The 15,356-nt window shown below is 46.0% G+C and overlaps 1 protein-coding gene across 1 annotated transcript in view; it reads left to right on the top strand.

Annotated features, from left to right (window-relative positions):
- The first annotated feature begins 261 nt into the window (after positions 1–261).
- The window catches only part of PPTC7 (protein phosphatase targeting COQ7), a 35,945-nt gene continuing 20,850 nt past the window's right edge, over positions 262–15,356 (top strand). Inside the window, exon 1 of the mRNA XM_006132578.4 lies at positions 262–846. Coding sequence (XP_006132640.3) covers positions 645–846 — 202 coding nt within the window. The 5' untranslated portion in view covers positions 262–644. The remainder of the gene's footprint in view (positions 847–15,356) is intronic.

The raw sequence follows: 15,356 nt of genomic DNA, 5'->3' as shown, positions 1-15,356 counted from the left end.
TGCGCCTTTTTTTTAACCGCGTTGCACCGTGGGAGTTGTAGTCCTACGCCGATGGCATAGTGAGATTAGAAGTCACCTTTAGAAACAAGAGCCAACGGAACCGCGGACATCTTGGTTCCTTTTTATGCAAATGAGTGGAGGCCGGCAGCCAATGGAGACCCAGCAGGGCACCCGCGCATTATGCGGGTTCGTGGAGAGGCCCCAGATGCTGGGGGCGTGTCCCTAGCCGGCGAGGCGGGGTCTGGACTGGGGGCGGGGTTGACCTCACTCTTCCCGTAGTCGCGGCGGCTGTCCGGGCCCGAACCCTGAAGCACGCTAGCGGAAGATGGCGGCGGGGCGCAGCGCGGGGTGGAGGCCGGATAGCGGCCACCGCCAGCTCTGACCGAGCCCGCGACCCGCCAGAGGCCTCTCCGGCGAGCGCGGCGGCTGGGCGGGAGCGCGGCGCTGAGGGGATCCCAGAGAGAGCCGGCACTGGGGGCGGGCTGAGGGGGGAGGTAGCGGCTCCCGGGTGCCCCGTAAGGGGAGGGGAGGGCAGGACGCCGGCGCTGAGGGGAAGCCTTGTTGGGAAACCGGGGCGGGCCGCTGCGGCTGAGGTGGCCTCGGCCTGCGGTTCCCCTCGTGCCGGCTGCCGGGCGGCCCGCGCCATGTTCTCGGTGCTGTCCTATGGCAGGCTGGTGGCCCGGGCCGTCCTGGGCGGCCTCTCGCAGACGGACTCCCGCGATTACAGCCTGGTGACCGCCAGCTGCGGCTTCGGCAAAGACTTCCGCAAAGGCATCCTCAAGAAAGGCATGTGCTACGGGGATGACGCCTGCTTCGTGGCCAGGCACCGCTCGGCCGATGTGCTGGGTAAGTGCTCGCCGGAGCCTGCCCCAGCCTCCCTCCCCGCTGCCGGCATGGCCCAAGGCTTGCAATGGGCCGCCCACGCCGGAGTCCCTTGCATCCTGAGCCCCAAAATGCCGCTCACCCTCCCCCGTGAATGGCCCAAGAAAAGGCCTTTTCCAAGACATGCTTCCATGGCACTGCCGTTCCTAGCCCAGCGAGGGCCTTGGGGAGGTGGTGGAGTGACTGCTTGGGCCCCATAGTTGCAAAGCTTGCTGTGCGTTAAAAACAGAAAGGCAACTGTTCATGGAGCTCTTTTGCTTTGGTCGTTTCAATAGCTTTAACAGAGTCATTGAAACAGACGCTTCCTGTTTTCAAGGTACTATGTCCTTGTCCGTTGAGAGGCAAAGTGACATTGAGAAGGGTTTCAAATGTCACATTTCACTTTCAAGCACCCTGTTTGCCTTGGTTACACAGGGTGGCAGTTTTGATTTATAGGTAAGACTGCTCTGATCTAAATGTAATCACCAGCGGTGAAGAAGTCTGGCTAATTGTCAGTGTGTAATTAGCTCTATTGTGGAGACCAGACATGGTCGAGGTTGAATTTTAATCAGAAAAGCTCAGGGGTTGAGCTTTTCACCAATTGAAGTGGAATTGCACTATAACGTCATAGTACTAAAATGCTTTAACAGAGTTTCAGGCCTTTTTTTAAAAAAATAGGTCTTAATAATGGGCTTGTGTTGGAATATGCAATGACTGTGATATTGGTAGTGCTTAGAATTAACTCTTCAGTGGCAACTTGATTACTTGATATGACTGAGACATTATTTCAGCAAAATATGCAAGTTGGTGATAAGACAGATAGCAACATTGTTTCCTTAAGGGAGTTGTGGATGATGCTGTTGCTGTCCAGGTGACATGGGTCATCTGTGTTTCAGTATTTTGCATCTCTTCCACTGGTTCTGTTTTGAGGATTCTCCCCCCTCCCCCATTAAGAGTAGCTATCAGACTGCACTACTATGGCCTGTGACCCTTACTGACTCTTTTTTTTTTAAAGTTCAGTAAAACTTTAGTGCTGATGGATAACTGAATGTTCAGAGTTCAGTATCCACAGAGATGAAGCACCTGGGGAACTTATTTTCCAGATAGGTGAACTGAGGGGAACAGTGTAATGAGGGGAAGGAAGAAGGCACTTTCAGTGGGTCTACTTACTGACTCTTCATTTTGTTGCACCACATATGGTAGCTATACCTTAAGAACATAAGAATGGACATACTGGGTCAGACCAAAGGTTCATCCAGCCCAGTACACTGTTTGCTGATAGTAGCCAATGCCAGGTATCCCAGAGGGAGTGAATTGAACAGGTCATGACCAAGTGATCTCTCTCCTGCCATCCATCTCCACCCCCTGACAAACAGAAGCTAGGAACACCATTCCTTATCCATACTGGCTAATGGCCATTAATGGGCTTAACCTCCATGAATTTATCTAGTTCTCTTTTTAAACCCTGTTATAGTCCTAGCCTTCACAACCTCTTCAGGCAAGGAGTTCCACAGATTGACTATGTGTTGTGTGAAGAACTTCATTTTATTTGTTCTAAACCTGCTGCCCATTAGTTTAATTTGGTATCCTGTAGTTCTTATATTATGGGGGCAAATAAATAACTTTTCCTTATTCACTTTCTCCACACAACTCATGATTTTATATACCTCTATCATATCTCTCCCCCCTCCCTTACTCTCCTCTTTTCCAAGCTGAAAAGCCTCAGTCTCTTTAATCTCTCTTCATATGGGACCCATTCCAAACCCCTAATCATTTTAGTTGCCCTTCTCTGAACCTTTTCTAAAGCCAGTATATCTTTTCTGAGATGCAGAGATCACATCTGTATGCAGTATTCAAGATGTGGGCATACCATGGATTTATATAAGGGCAATAAGATATTCTTCATCTTATTCTCTGTCCCTTTTTTAATGATTCCTAACATCCTGTTGACTTTAACTGCTGCTGCACACTGCGTGGACGTCTTCAGAGAGCTATCCACAATGACTCCCTTTTTAAAAATAAAAAAGGAGTCCTATAAAAAATGGAAACGAGGACAGATTATGAAGGATGAATATAGGCAAACAAAACAGGAATGCAGGGGCAAGATTAGAAAGGGAAAGGCACAAAATGAGCTCAGACTAGCTACAGGAATAAAGGGAAACAAGAAGACTTTTTATAAATACATTAGAAGCCAGAGGAAGACCAAGGATAGGGTAGGCCCCGCTGCTCAGTGAAGAGGGAGAAACAGTAACAGGAAACTTGGAAATGGAATTGATGATTAATTACTTGTTTGTTTCGGTTTTCACCGAGAAGTCTGATGAAGGCTAGTGGGAAGAGAGTAGGTTTAGAAGATAAAATTAAAAAAAAAAAGTTAAAAATCACTTAGAAAAGTTAGATGCCTGCAAGTCACCAGGGCCTGATTAATGCATCCTAGAATACTCAAGGAGCTGATAGTGGAGGTATCTGAGCCTCTAGCTATCATCTTTGGAAAATCATGGGAGACAGGAGAGATTCCAGAAGACTGGAAAAGGGCAAATATAGTGCCCATCTATAAAAAGGGAAATAAGAACAACTCAGGAAACTACAGATAAGTTAGTTTAACTTCTGTGCCAGGAAAGATAATGGAGCAAGTAATGAAGGAAATCATCTGCAAACATTTGGAAGGTGGTAAGGTGATAGGCAACAGTCAGCATGGATTTGTAAAGAACAAATCTCGTCAAACCAATCTGATAGCTTTCTTTGATAAGATAACGAGTCTTGTGGATAAGGGAAAAGCCGTGGGTGTGGTATACCTAGACTTTAGTAAGGCATTTGACACGGACTCGCATGATATTCTTATCAATAAACTAGGCAAATACAACTTAGATGGGGCTATTATAAGGTGGGTGCATAACTGGCTGGGTAACCATACTAAGAGAGTAGTTATTTATGGTTCTCAAGAGAGTAGTTATTTATGGTTCTCAATCCTGCTGGAAAGGTATAACAAGTGGGGTTCTGCAGGGGTCTGTTTTGGGACCGGCTCTGTTCGATATCTTCATCAGTGATTTAGATATTGGCATAGAACAGGCATGTCCAAAGTCCGGCCCGTGTTCCGGTTTAATACGGCCCCACAGGTAACTTGGCAATATCTATCTTTTATGGCCCCCAACGAATCCATATGTATTGAGATGAATACATTGTAAAATCTCAGTTAATGTCAGTTGGTCTAAATCAGTTATAAATATATTTGGACACAACATGTATACTTGGTGTTATGTTCCTGTTCATATTTTTTGAACTTAAAAGTTGACAGACAACCTTTATTACCAATAATATGTAATGTACTTTACAATTTTCCTGACATATATTTCAGCTTCTTGGATTTTTTTTTCAATCTGGCCTTCGGATATGAAAGGCAGAGTGATTTAACACCTGTTTAGATTTGTCATCCATGTGACGAAATGAAAAGTATGCTGTTGGCAATAAACTTTGCATAAAATAGTTAATTTGCATTTAATTTTAATGGTTCAAAGAATGTCAGGCAAAATGGTCGGCCCTCACACATGTTCACTTCATCAAATCTGGCCCTCTTTGAAAAAAGTTTGGACACCTCTGGCATAGAAAGTACGCTTATTAAGTTTGCAGATGATAGCAAACTGGGAGGGGTTGCAACTGCTTTGGAGGATAGGGTCATAATTCAGAATAATCTGGACAAATTGGAGAAATGGTCTGAGGTAAGCAGGATGAAGTTTAATGAAGACAAATGTAAAGTGCTCTACATATGTGAAACTGATTGTTTCTTCATAAACAGAATGGGAAGTGACAGTCTAGGAAGGAGTACGGCAGAAAGTGGTCTGGGGTTATAGTGGACCACAAGCAGAATATAAGTCAGCAGTGTGATGCTGTTGCAAAGAAAGCAAACATGATTCTGGGATGCATTAACAGATGTGTTGTGAGCAAGACACGAGAAGACATTCTTCTGCTCTACTCTGCGCTGGTTAGGCCTCAGGTGGAGTATTGTGTCCAGTTCTGGGCACTGCATTTCAAGAAAGATGTGAATAAAATTGGAGAGGGTCCAGAGAAGAGCAACAAAAATGATTAAAAGTCTAGAGAATATGACCTATGAAGGAAGGTTGAAAGAATTGGGTTTGTTTAGTTTAGAAAAGGGAAGACTAAGGGGGGACATGATAGCAGTTTTCAGGTATCTAAAAGGGTGTCATAAGGAGGAGGGAGAAAACATGTTCATCTTAGCCTCTGAGGATCAAACAAGAAGCAATGGGCTTAAATTGCAAGGGAGGTTTAGGTTGGACATTAGGAAAAACTTCCTAACTGTCAGGGTGGTTAAACACTGGAATAAATTGCCCAGGAAGGTTGTGAAATCTCCATCTCTGGAGATATTTAAGAGTAGGTTAGATAAATGTCTATCAGGGATGGTCTAGACCAGTGGTCTCCAACCTTTTTACAGCCAAGATCACTTTTTAAATCTCAGAACATGCGAAGATCTACCGCCCTGCCCCTCCCTTGAAGCCCCGCCCTCTCTATTCTCCTCCTTTCCGTCACTTGCTATCCCCAACCCTTACTTACACACTCTGATAAACAGTTTCTTTTTAAATTATGCGATATATAAAATTAAAATAACGTGTTTATAGTTGTGAAATAAATGGTCTGTTTTTTATTCATGGTATTTAAATCTAAAATGAAGCATTTATAATAATATATTTTGTGGGGACAGAGTTCTGTGGCTGGGGACAGGGGAGAGGGAACAGGGTAATAGGAGGGCAGAGGACAGGGTTATGCAGCAGGGGGATAGAGCCAGTGGGGACAGATTTATGTAGCTGGGGACAGGGTGCCAGTGGGGACAGAGTTCAGGGAGTGGGGATGGGAATAGGGACAGCATTCTGGGGCTGGGGAGTGGGGGCTGGGGAGTGGGGTGCCAGTGGGGGCAGAGAGTCCCCTGCATCTGCCTCCTCCCAGGATTCCCCTCCTCCCCGAGGGAAACCAACGCGTGCCTGCCCCGGGGCTGACTCACTCCTCCTGTGCGGTGCAGGGAGCCGATGCTCCCTCCCGCAGTACACCTGGCAGAGCAGCTAGCGCACTTCCAGAATTTCCGTAAGTGGCGCTAAGCTGTGAGACTTCTGTCCATCCCCAGGAAGCCTACACTACCTCCATTTTCACTTGAGGTAAATAGTGGGGCTTCTTGGGGGTGGGAGGGAAATGAGTGGGGCAGACAGGACACCTTGCGATCGACTGGTCGAGGGCTCGCGATTGACCAGTCGATCGTGATCGACCTGTTGGTGACCACGGGTCTAGACAGTACTTGGTTCTGCCATGAGGGCAGGGGACTGGACTCAATGACCTCTTGAGGTCCCTTCCAGTCCTAGTATTCTATTATTCTATCTCTTTCCTGATTAGTTGTAGCTAAATTAGCCCCCATCATATTATATGTATAGTTGGGGTTATTTTTTCCAATGTGCATTACTTTACATTTATCCACATTAAATTTCATTTGCCATTCTGTTGCCCAGTCACTTAGTTTTGTGATATTTTTTTGAAGTTCTTCACGGTCTGCTTTGTTCTTAATTAGTTTGAGCAGTTTAGTATCGTCTGCAAACTTTGCCACTTCACTGTTTACCCCTTTCTCCAGATCATTTATAGTTTGTGCTGTTCTATTCCCAGCACATCTTCTCTTGATGCTGGACTCAGCAGAGAAGTATAGTACTGAATTTGTCATTGCATTAATTTCCCCGGTCTAATCTCCTCTTAAAAAAACTACAATGAAATAGATTTTACTACCTACTTAGACATTTATCCCAGACTTTAACTACCTGTAGAGTTAAGAAGTTTTTTCTATTTGTTCTGTTTTCAGTAGTGATGGTACCAAACTTTTTTATTTAAATGTGTATCTGCTTGAATTTTTAGCAGTTATGCTTGCGGGGAGCCAGCTTTTAAGCTGGCTTCCCATGAGCACGGACTCCTGCCTGCTCCCCTGCTGCCTCTCATAGAGGCCGTATCACAATGGACAGGTGCATCTATAGTAGCCAATACATGTGGGAAGCTGGCTTGAAAGCTGACTTCCCACATGTACCATCTCCTGCTTGCCCTCCTCACAGTCCACGCTTTTCTGGGGCAGCAGTGGGTTGGGGGAGGAGGTGGCTCTGCAGATCTGGCATGGACAGGGAGTAAGCTTTTAAGATGGTTTCCCATGGGTGCCAGCTCCCACCTTCCCTCCACTTTATTATTTGTGTAAATAACTACACGTTAATATCCCTAGTCCTCAGTGGTTAAAGAGAACAATATATCTCCCTTCTCTATTACAACAATACTAGAAGATTTACCCAGCAATGCTCAGGTCCTTTACTCAATTTTCGGTTTTCAGAAAATTAAATGAAAATGTCCATGCTTCATTTAAGTCATTGCTGGGGAGTGGGTGTGGAAATGGGGATGAGCGGTTCAGTATGCAGGCTGCCCTGGGGAGAAAAGACTACCTCAGCCCTCTCTAACCACAGCAGCATGAGGACAGGTGAGAAGGACCTCTCCATGGCTCCTTATAAGTCCAGTGGACACAGGTGGGAGAGAGGCATATGTTTCCCAGTTGGGGTGGGTCCAGGTTTGTCTGCTCCCTGCACTCCTCAGCTAGAGTGAAGAATGCTGCAGACTGCACTTCCCCTTACTCACTAATGATGGGGAATAGCCAGCAAAGTTCATGTACAAATTATGGGGGAGGGAAACTTTAATCCTTCCCCCCGCCCCCGCAAAGGATTGAGGAGTTGAAGGTTTGGGGTTGGGGCAGTACTGAACAAAGGGAAGGACGTAACCCCAGCTAGCCTTTTTCACATGCCTGCTGATCTTTTTTCTGTCCGATTCTATGACAAGCAATCCCATTCCAGACACATCCCATTTTCCTGGCACAACCAAAACATTGCCTCACTTTAAGTTATAATAAGAAGCTATGTACTTAATTTAGTGATCCTAGCTTTTAATGTTTAGGAGGAGTTCTTGAACAGATGTAGAGCTAGTTTTATGTGCTTGAATGCTGTTATGTACCTCCTCAGTCTTCTCCAGATCAAAAAAACCACTTTTGTTTCAATATTTCCTTCATGTTTTCTAGAGCTCTAATAACTTTTGATGCTGTCCTTGGGACTTCTTCAAACTTAATGACATACTTATCTAAATCATATGTGACAAGATTGCATAGACTGAACCCAAGATGCTGGTGTCCCTTTTTCCTCCCTGTGTTTCCTCTCTGAAATTCCCTTGCTGTTCTGACATTTCTCTATCCTCAAATACCCCTTCTTTTTTAGTGTAATAAGCTGAAGACCTCTTACTTTTTGTCCTATGTAACTTTGAATTGACTTCCTCTAAAATTCTGTAAACTCTTCCACTGTCTCCATTCCAAACTCTTTTGCATCTGAATGGTTGCTTTTTATAAATTTTGGTCTTCTGTTTTTAAATTCTTTAGGGCTAGTATCTCTATTTAAACAATAGTCTTGTACCTTTTGTATTCTAAGAGAGTGGAATACTATGGGTATGTCTATACTAGCGGTTTTGTCAGTTAGGGGTGTGGGTAAAAAAACCCCCACAAACCACACCCCTGACTACATAAGTTTCACTGAATGTAGTGTTGCTGCTTGTTGGAGGTGTTCTAATAACAGGAGAGCTCTCCCCTGTTGCCATTGAATCTCCTCAGGGAAGACTTTATAGTGACACAACTGCAGTGGTACAGGTGTGCTGCTATAAGGTCTGTAGTGTGGACATAGCCTGTACAAGTATTTAGAATATTTGTTTGTAGTTGAAGGATGAATATAAAGTCTCTTTCCATGTAGATTTGATTTTCCTGTTAGTCATTCAGTGAGAAGTCTGTCAGACATTTTGGCAGAGTAGTTTTAAATAAAGTACTCTAAAGATCCAGTTTATGAAGAGCAAGCCAGAGTGGGCTGAATGTGAGTGGTACCATTCTCTTTCAGTGGAAAATGTGCATGGATATTTGGGATTTATTCTTTCTTGGGTCAATAAAGGGTTGACTGTCACCCAAGAGGATACACACATTTTCCTCTTTAAAAGCTAAAAGTTCTGATGGTTTTGTTCAAAACAGATTGTTCTGATCCAAAATGCTGTTCACTGCTTTGTGTGCTGTTAGTTCAAAGCTTGAAAAAATTAATCTTTGACTTCTAGATAAGTATATGCCAGCCTTTCTAACAAGGTCTGGGACAAAACATTAATAAGTCATGTCACTCTCATCTTGCAGCAGTTGATAAATGATAGAGAACTGGGATTATTACCAGTGTTCCTGAGGCTTGATCATTCATGTTAACCAAAAACTATTTAACTTTCAGTTGTACTCCCTGACCTTGGCTAGAAAGGAGAACAAACTCACCAATTCAGAGATTCCTTTACACTGTGTTCTTCTTTGGGATCTTGGAGCAAAGAAGACAATTTCTGCTACTATCTCTGACCTCTGTTTCTGGCATCTTCATGAGTAGTTCCCTTGAATACTGTTGCTGTCCATAGTTTTCATGTCATTGCCAATTTCATGGCTGCTAAAGCTTCCAAATGCTGGCCAAGAGCAAGGCATTACTATCCACTGTAAAATCCAAATTTGGCAACTATTCTCTCTGCTTAAAATCTTGGTCTTGGGACAGGCATGTCCAAAGTCCGGCCTGCAGGCCAATTGCGGCCTGTGTTCTGGTTTAATACGGCCCCACAGGTAATTTGGCAATATCTATCTTTTATGGCCCCCAACGAATCCATATGTATTGAGATGAATACATTGTAAAATCTCAGTTAATGTCAGTTGGTCTAAATCAGTTATAAATATATTTGGACACAACATGTATACTTGGTATTATGTTCCTGATCATATTTTTTGAACTTAAAAGTTTACAGACAACCTTTATTACCAATAATATGTAATGTACTTTACAATGTTCCTGATATATATTTCAGCTTCCTGGATTTTTTTTCATCTGGCCTTCAGATATGAAAGGCAGAGTGATTTAACACGTGTTTAGATTTGTCATCCATGTGACGAAATGAAAAGTATGCTGTTTGCAATAAACTTTGCATAAAATAGTTAATTTGCATTTAATTTTAATGGTTCAAAGAATGTCAGGCAAAATGGTCAGCCCTCACGCATGTTCACTTAATCAAATCTGGCCCTTTTTGAAAAAAGTTTGGACACCCCTGTCTTGGGAGAATGTAGTGCATTTAGTTAGAACTTCAGTGTATAGTACAGTGAACCCTCGTTTATCGCGGTAGATAGGTTCCAAACCCTACCGCGATAGATGAAAATCCGCGAAGTAGAAGTAGGATCCTCAAAGCCTCGGGGGAAGCCGGCGGGGGGGGGGCATCCCAGGCGCGCCTGGGCTGCTCCCCCGCCGGAGCCCCTCCGCGGCTTTCAAAGCCTCGGGGGAAGCCGGCGGGGGGGCATCCCAGGCGCGCCTGGGCTGCTCCCCCGCCGGAGCCCCTCCGCGGCTTTCAAAGCCTCGGGGGAAGCCGGCGGGGGGGCATCCCAGGCGCGCCTGGGCTGCTCCCCCGCCGGAGCCCCTCCGCGGCTTTCAAAGCCTCGGGGGAAGCCGGCGGGGGGGCATCCCAGGCGCGCCTGGGCTGCTCCCCCGCCGGAGCCCCTCCGCGGCTTTCAAAGCCTCGGGGGAAGCCGGCGGGGGGGCATCCCAGGCGCGCCTGGGCTGCTCCCCCGCCGGAGCCCCTCCGCGGCTTTCAAAGCCTCGGGGGAAGCCGGCGGGGGGGCATCCCAGGCGCGCCTGGGCTGCCCCCCCGCCGGCTTCCCCGGAGGCTTTGAAAGCCGCGGAGGGGCTCCGGCGGGGGAGCAGCCCAGGCGCGCCTGGGATGCCCCCCCGCCGGCTTCCCCCGAGGCTTTGAAAGCCGCGGAGGGGCTCCGGCGGGGGAGCAGCCCAGGCGCGCCTGGGATGCCCCCCCGCCGGCTTCCCCGGAGGCTTTGAAAGCCGCGGAGGGGCTCCGGCGGGGGAGCAGCCCAGGCGCGCCTGGGATGCCCCCCCGCCGGCTTCCCCGGAGGCTTTGAAAGCCGCGGAGGGGCTCCGGCGGGGGAGCAGCCCAGGCGCGCCTGGGATGCCCCCCCGCCGGCTTCCCCCGAGGCTTTGAAAGCCGCGGAGGGGCTCCGGCGGGGGAGCAGCCCAGGCGCGCCTGGGATGCCCCCCCGCCGGCTTCCCCCGAGGCTTTTTAAAGTTTTGGTAACCGCTACTTCGCGGTTCGACCATCGCGGATTCACGTATATACATAATGTAATGAAAAAAGTCCGCGAAGTCGTGAATCCGCGATAGTCGAACCGCGAAGTAGCGAGGGTTCACTGTACTGTATTTGAAACTGAATGTGGCAGCTGTCTCTCTAATTACAAAGTAATAATCCCTTTCTCCATTTCCTTTTTTTTTAAATTTTACACGAAGATACCAACTGTAGGTAAATGTAAAACAAACCCATTTAGTGTCCGTTTCTTTACTGGGCAGGAAATGGCACAAGGAAAAGCAAGCAATGCAGGATCTGCAGAAATAATCAAGGTAGTGTCAAAGCAGTTTTGGTAGATGAGGGAGTGTGTTCTATATCTGTCTGTAGGGCATAGAAGGCAATGTTAAAGGGATTATTTTGTTTCTGAAGACATTGTTTAGAGAAACTTGTTTTGGATCAGACTAATGGTGTACTTAGTTCTGTACAATGAGCATAACTAGGGATGAGAGTTTGTAAATAAAAAATAAATTCATAGGTCTGCAATCTCTAGATGTAACATTTTTACTTAACATGTGAATGAGCTAAACATAAAAATGTCTTGCCAGTAAGATGCAGTTTCTTTGTAGGCATGTCAGGAATATGGCTTCTAGAAGAAACTTTCTCAATGATGGATAATGAGCATGTCAGCAAAACTCTTAAATATTGCTTGAATGTAACCTTTTGTAAACATGATTCATACATCTTCAGGAGAAAAAGCTTTTATTTGGCCTCTTTCATAACCAAAATTTCTGTAATGATGCTGAACTAGATTTGCGTTGGCCCATTCTTAGACAGACACATGTTCAGCCACACCCGCTATTGACATTTGTTCTGAACAGTATGTAACTTTCCTTGCATACCCAAGGCATTAGTGTGACTGCCTGAAGAGAGAATACAGTTCTGTCAGGTCTGTGGGAGAAGCAAAACTGAACAAAGTAGCTAAAGATGGAGCCTTGTCTATGCTGGTGAAACTTTGCAGAAATATCCCACTATTGTTAACAGTGGTTCAAATTCACATTTGGAGCCTTAGGGTACATGAATGACAGCATTTAAAATACTGGCTCAATTAGGTCTGTTCTATGCAGGCATAGATGACTTTGCTTAAAATGCCAGCAGTTACTGGAAGTCTAGATACATAAGAACTCCCAATATTGCTCAACATTGTGATGCTGAACTAGTGTTAGCCATGCTGGTAAGCTCTTGCAAAACTTCCCAAGTGTAGACAAGACTTCACTATTCCTGTAACTTTCTCAGATCTCTGTTCCTGTAACTTTCTCAGATCTTTGCCAGTTCCTCAAATGACAAGCATTCGAAAAGTCTCTGCTTCTCCCCCTGGGGCCTCGTACTTGGCTCTTACACTGATCCCAGTTCTGCTGTTGAAGTTAATAGGAATGTTGCCACTGAGTTTGAGAGCTAGATTTAGTCTTTTTTGAAAAATTTAATTAATTGGGATATAAATTCACCTCTGTTTCCCTGAAATTTGTGACACTCCCCACGATACTTCAGTTTATGAAGTTCCATGCCACTACCTGCTCCTAGCATGAAGCAGTTTTTTGTCTGCCTGATGTTGTTCAGTTTAAGGATGTTAAATATCAACTAATTGACTAATCGAATTGTCGATGCATTTTGCATAGACTATTTGATTAGTCAATAGGGTGATTCCACCCTAGGACTGTTCCTACACTTCAAAGGTGAAAGCGCTGCATAGTGCCCAGGATGCCACTTTGAAATGCTGTGTGCAGCCTGACCTGGGCTCTCCACCTCGTTACAATCGACAGCACTGCATGGAGCCTGGGATCAGTGGGGGAGTCCCCAGCTGATCCCAGGCTTCACATGGCACTGCCACTGTGAAATACTGCATGCAGCCTGGGGACACCCCATCTGGCCCTGGGATGCAGGCTTTGTTTCAGTGGCAGCACTGTGCAGAGCCATAGGTCTGGCCCCAGACCTCAAGCAGCGCTGCTGTTTTGAAGTAACCCCTCCTATACCCCCTCCCTGCCTCCCTCTGATAGAGGCAGCAAGGGCGGGGGAAGTGACTAGTTGACTAGCACATTGAGTATCCAGTAAGCATTTGCTTATGAATAGTCGACTAGTCAGCTAGTCTTTCACATCTCTAGTTCAGCTCCTGGAAACTACCAGCCTTTGGCCCTGTGTACACTGACCTCCAGGTCTCCCCACATATCACCCTTTATGCATAGGCAAGTGTGAGGTATCCTGCTTAGCCCTTGAGTGCTTGCTGCAGTATCCAGCAGTTGTTGTCTCTGGACTCCCATAGTAATTAACAAGCAAGCTTTCTCTTAAGAGACAGTGCCCACAGTTTGATTAATACAGCTGTGGATCAGAGCCACTAGGATGATCCGAGGAATGGAAAACCTGTCTTATGAAAGGAGACTCAAGGAGCTTGGCTTATTTACATTAACCAAAAGAAGGCTGAGGGGAGACATGATTGCACTTTTTAAATATATTGGAGGGATAAATACCAGGGAGGGAGAGGAATTATTTAAGCTTAATACCAATGTGGACACAAGAACAAATGGATATAAACTGGCTATTAGGAAGTTTAGACTAAAAATTAGATGAAGGTTTCTAACCATTAGAGGAGTAAAGTTCTAGAACAGCCTTCCAAGGGAAGTAGTGGGGGCAAAAGACCTATCTGGCTTCAAGATTAAGCTAGATGGGTTTATGAAGGGGATGGTTTGATAGGATAACATGATCTTGGCAATTAATTGACCTTTCACTATCAGTGGTAAATAGGCCAATGGTGGGATGATAGGAGTTACTTTAGAGAACTTTTTCCTGGGTGTCTGGCTGGTGAGTCTTGCCCACATGCTCAGGCTTTAGCTGATCACCGTATTTGGGGTTGGGAAGGAATTTTCATCCAGGGTAGATTGGCAGAGGCCCTGGAGGTTTTTCGCCTTCCTCTGTAGCATGGGGCATGGATCACTTGCTGGAGGATTCTCTGCATCTTGGGGTCCTTAAGCCATTTGAGGACTTCAGTATCTGAGATATAGGTGAGAGGATTATTCTAGGAGAGGGTCGGTGAGATTCTGTGGCCTGCATTGTGCAGAGGGTTGGACTAGATGATCATAATGGTCCCTTCTGACCTTAGTCTGAGTCTGAGGTCTTTTATAATATCACAGCTCTATAATCTCATTTATAGTGAAAATGAATTTATTATCAATTTTAAGATGTAAGAGATACTGATGAGTGGAAACAGAATTGGTTATATACAAAATGCAATTGTAGATCTAAGCTTATTAATTATTGCATTTCCTATTCTATAAAGCAGATGTTCTCCTGAGGATTCAGTCTATAACAAAGCCGCTGGTTTTCAGTCAACTTAATCCTGGGTATTTCATTAATATCCCTATGCTGTACTAAGAGTTTCCTCAGTAAATGGATACCAAATGTATCTTTGCTTCTCCTTATTTCCCCAAATTCACTGTTTAACCCTAGACTGAGGATAGCTCCCTATTTTGTTCTCCTATATGTTGGTTCCAAATTGTCTTCAAAGCCTCAATTAGGGATATGAAGGGATAACTGATAAGCCTCACCTTTAACATGTAAGGCTTTTTGGTTAAGGTTAACAATGGGTGATGGGGGTTGCCTGGACAAGGACTGCTCCAGCTGAGCTGGAACAGCCCCAGCCTGTGGGACGCTCTGGCGAGCCACAGCCAGTGGCTGCTCTTACGTCCTGGCTAGTGCAATCTGTCCATGATGGGCACAGTGCAGTTCCTGCCTGTGGCAAGGGGGCCGCAAGCAAGGACTGTACTGGCTGGGCTGAAGCAGCTGCGCCCTATGGCAGGCTCAGGTCGAGATTAAGAGGGGGGATAGCTGGGCAGCTGCCCAGGGCACTAACCTATGGGGGGCGCCACACGCCCCTTAGAGCTGCCATCAGGAGCCCAGGGCCAGGGGCCGCACGGTGCCCCTTACAGCTGCTATCAGGTGCCATGTGCTGGGGGCTGCACATTGTCCCTTAGAGCTGCAATCAGGCGCCATGCACCCGATTGCAGCTGTAAGGTGTGCAGCGCACTGGGGGCAGTGCTGCGCATGTGCTGTGCACCCGCTGCCCGGGGCACAGGAATGGCTTGAGCTGGCCCTGGGCAGGCTGGAGCAGGTCCCTCCACTTGTCCCCTTAATCAGTTAACAGTTAAATGCTGTTTAACCTTTTATCAGTTAAGCATGATTTTACATCCCTATTTTCACTTGACTTGAAATGCAAATGTAGCTGCTATTGTGTTTGACTTGGAATGCTTAATGTACATAGAAGCCTAGGCAAA

This window comes from Pelodiscus sinensis, chromosome Z (assembly GCF_052426305.1).
Source record: "Pelodiscus sinensis isolate ZL-2025 chromosome Z, ASM5242630v1, whole genome shotgun sequence".
NCBI classification, from domain to species: Eukaryota; Metazoa; Chordata; order Testudines; family Trionychidae; genus Pelodiscus; species Pelodiscus sinensis.
This window is presented reverse-complemented; position numbering and strand designations above follow the sequence as displayed.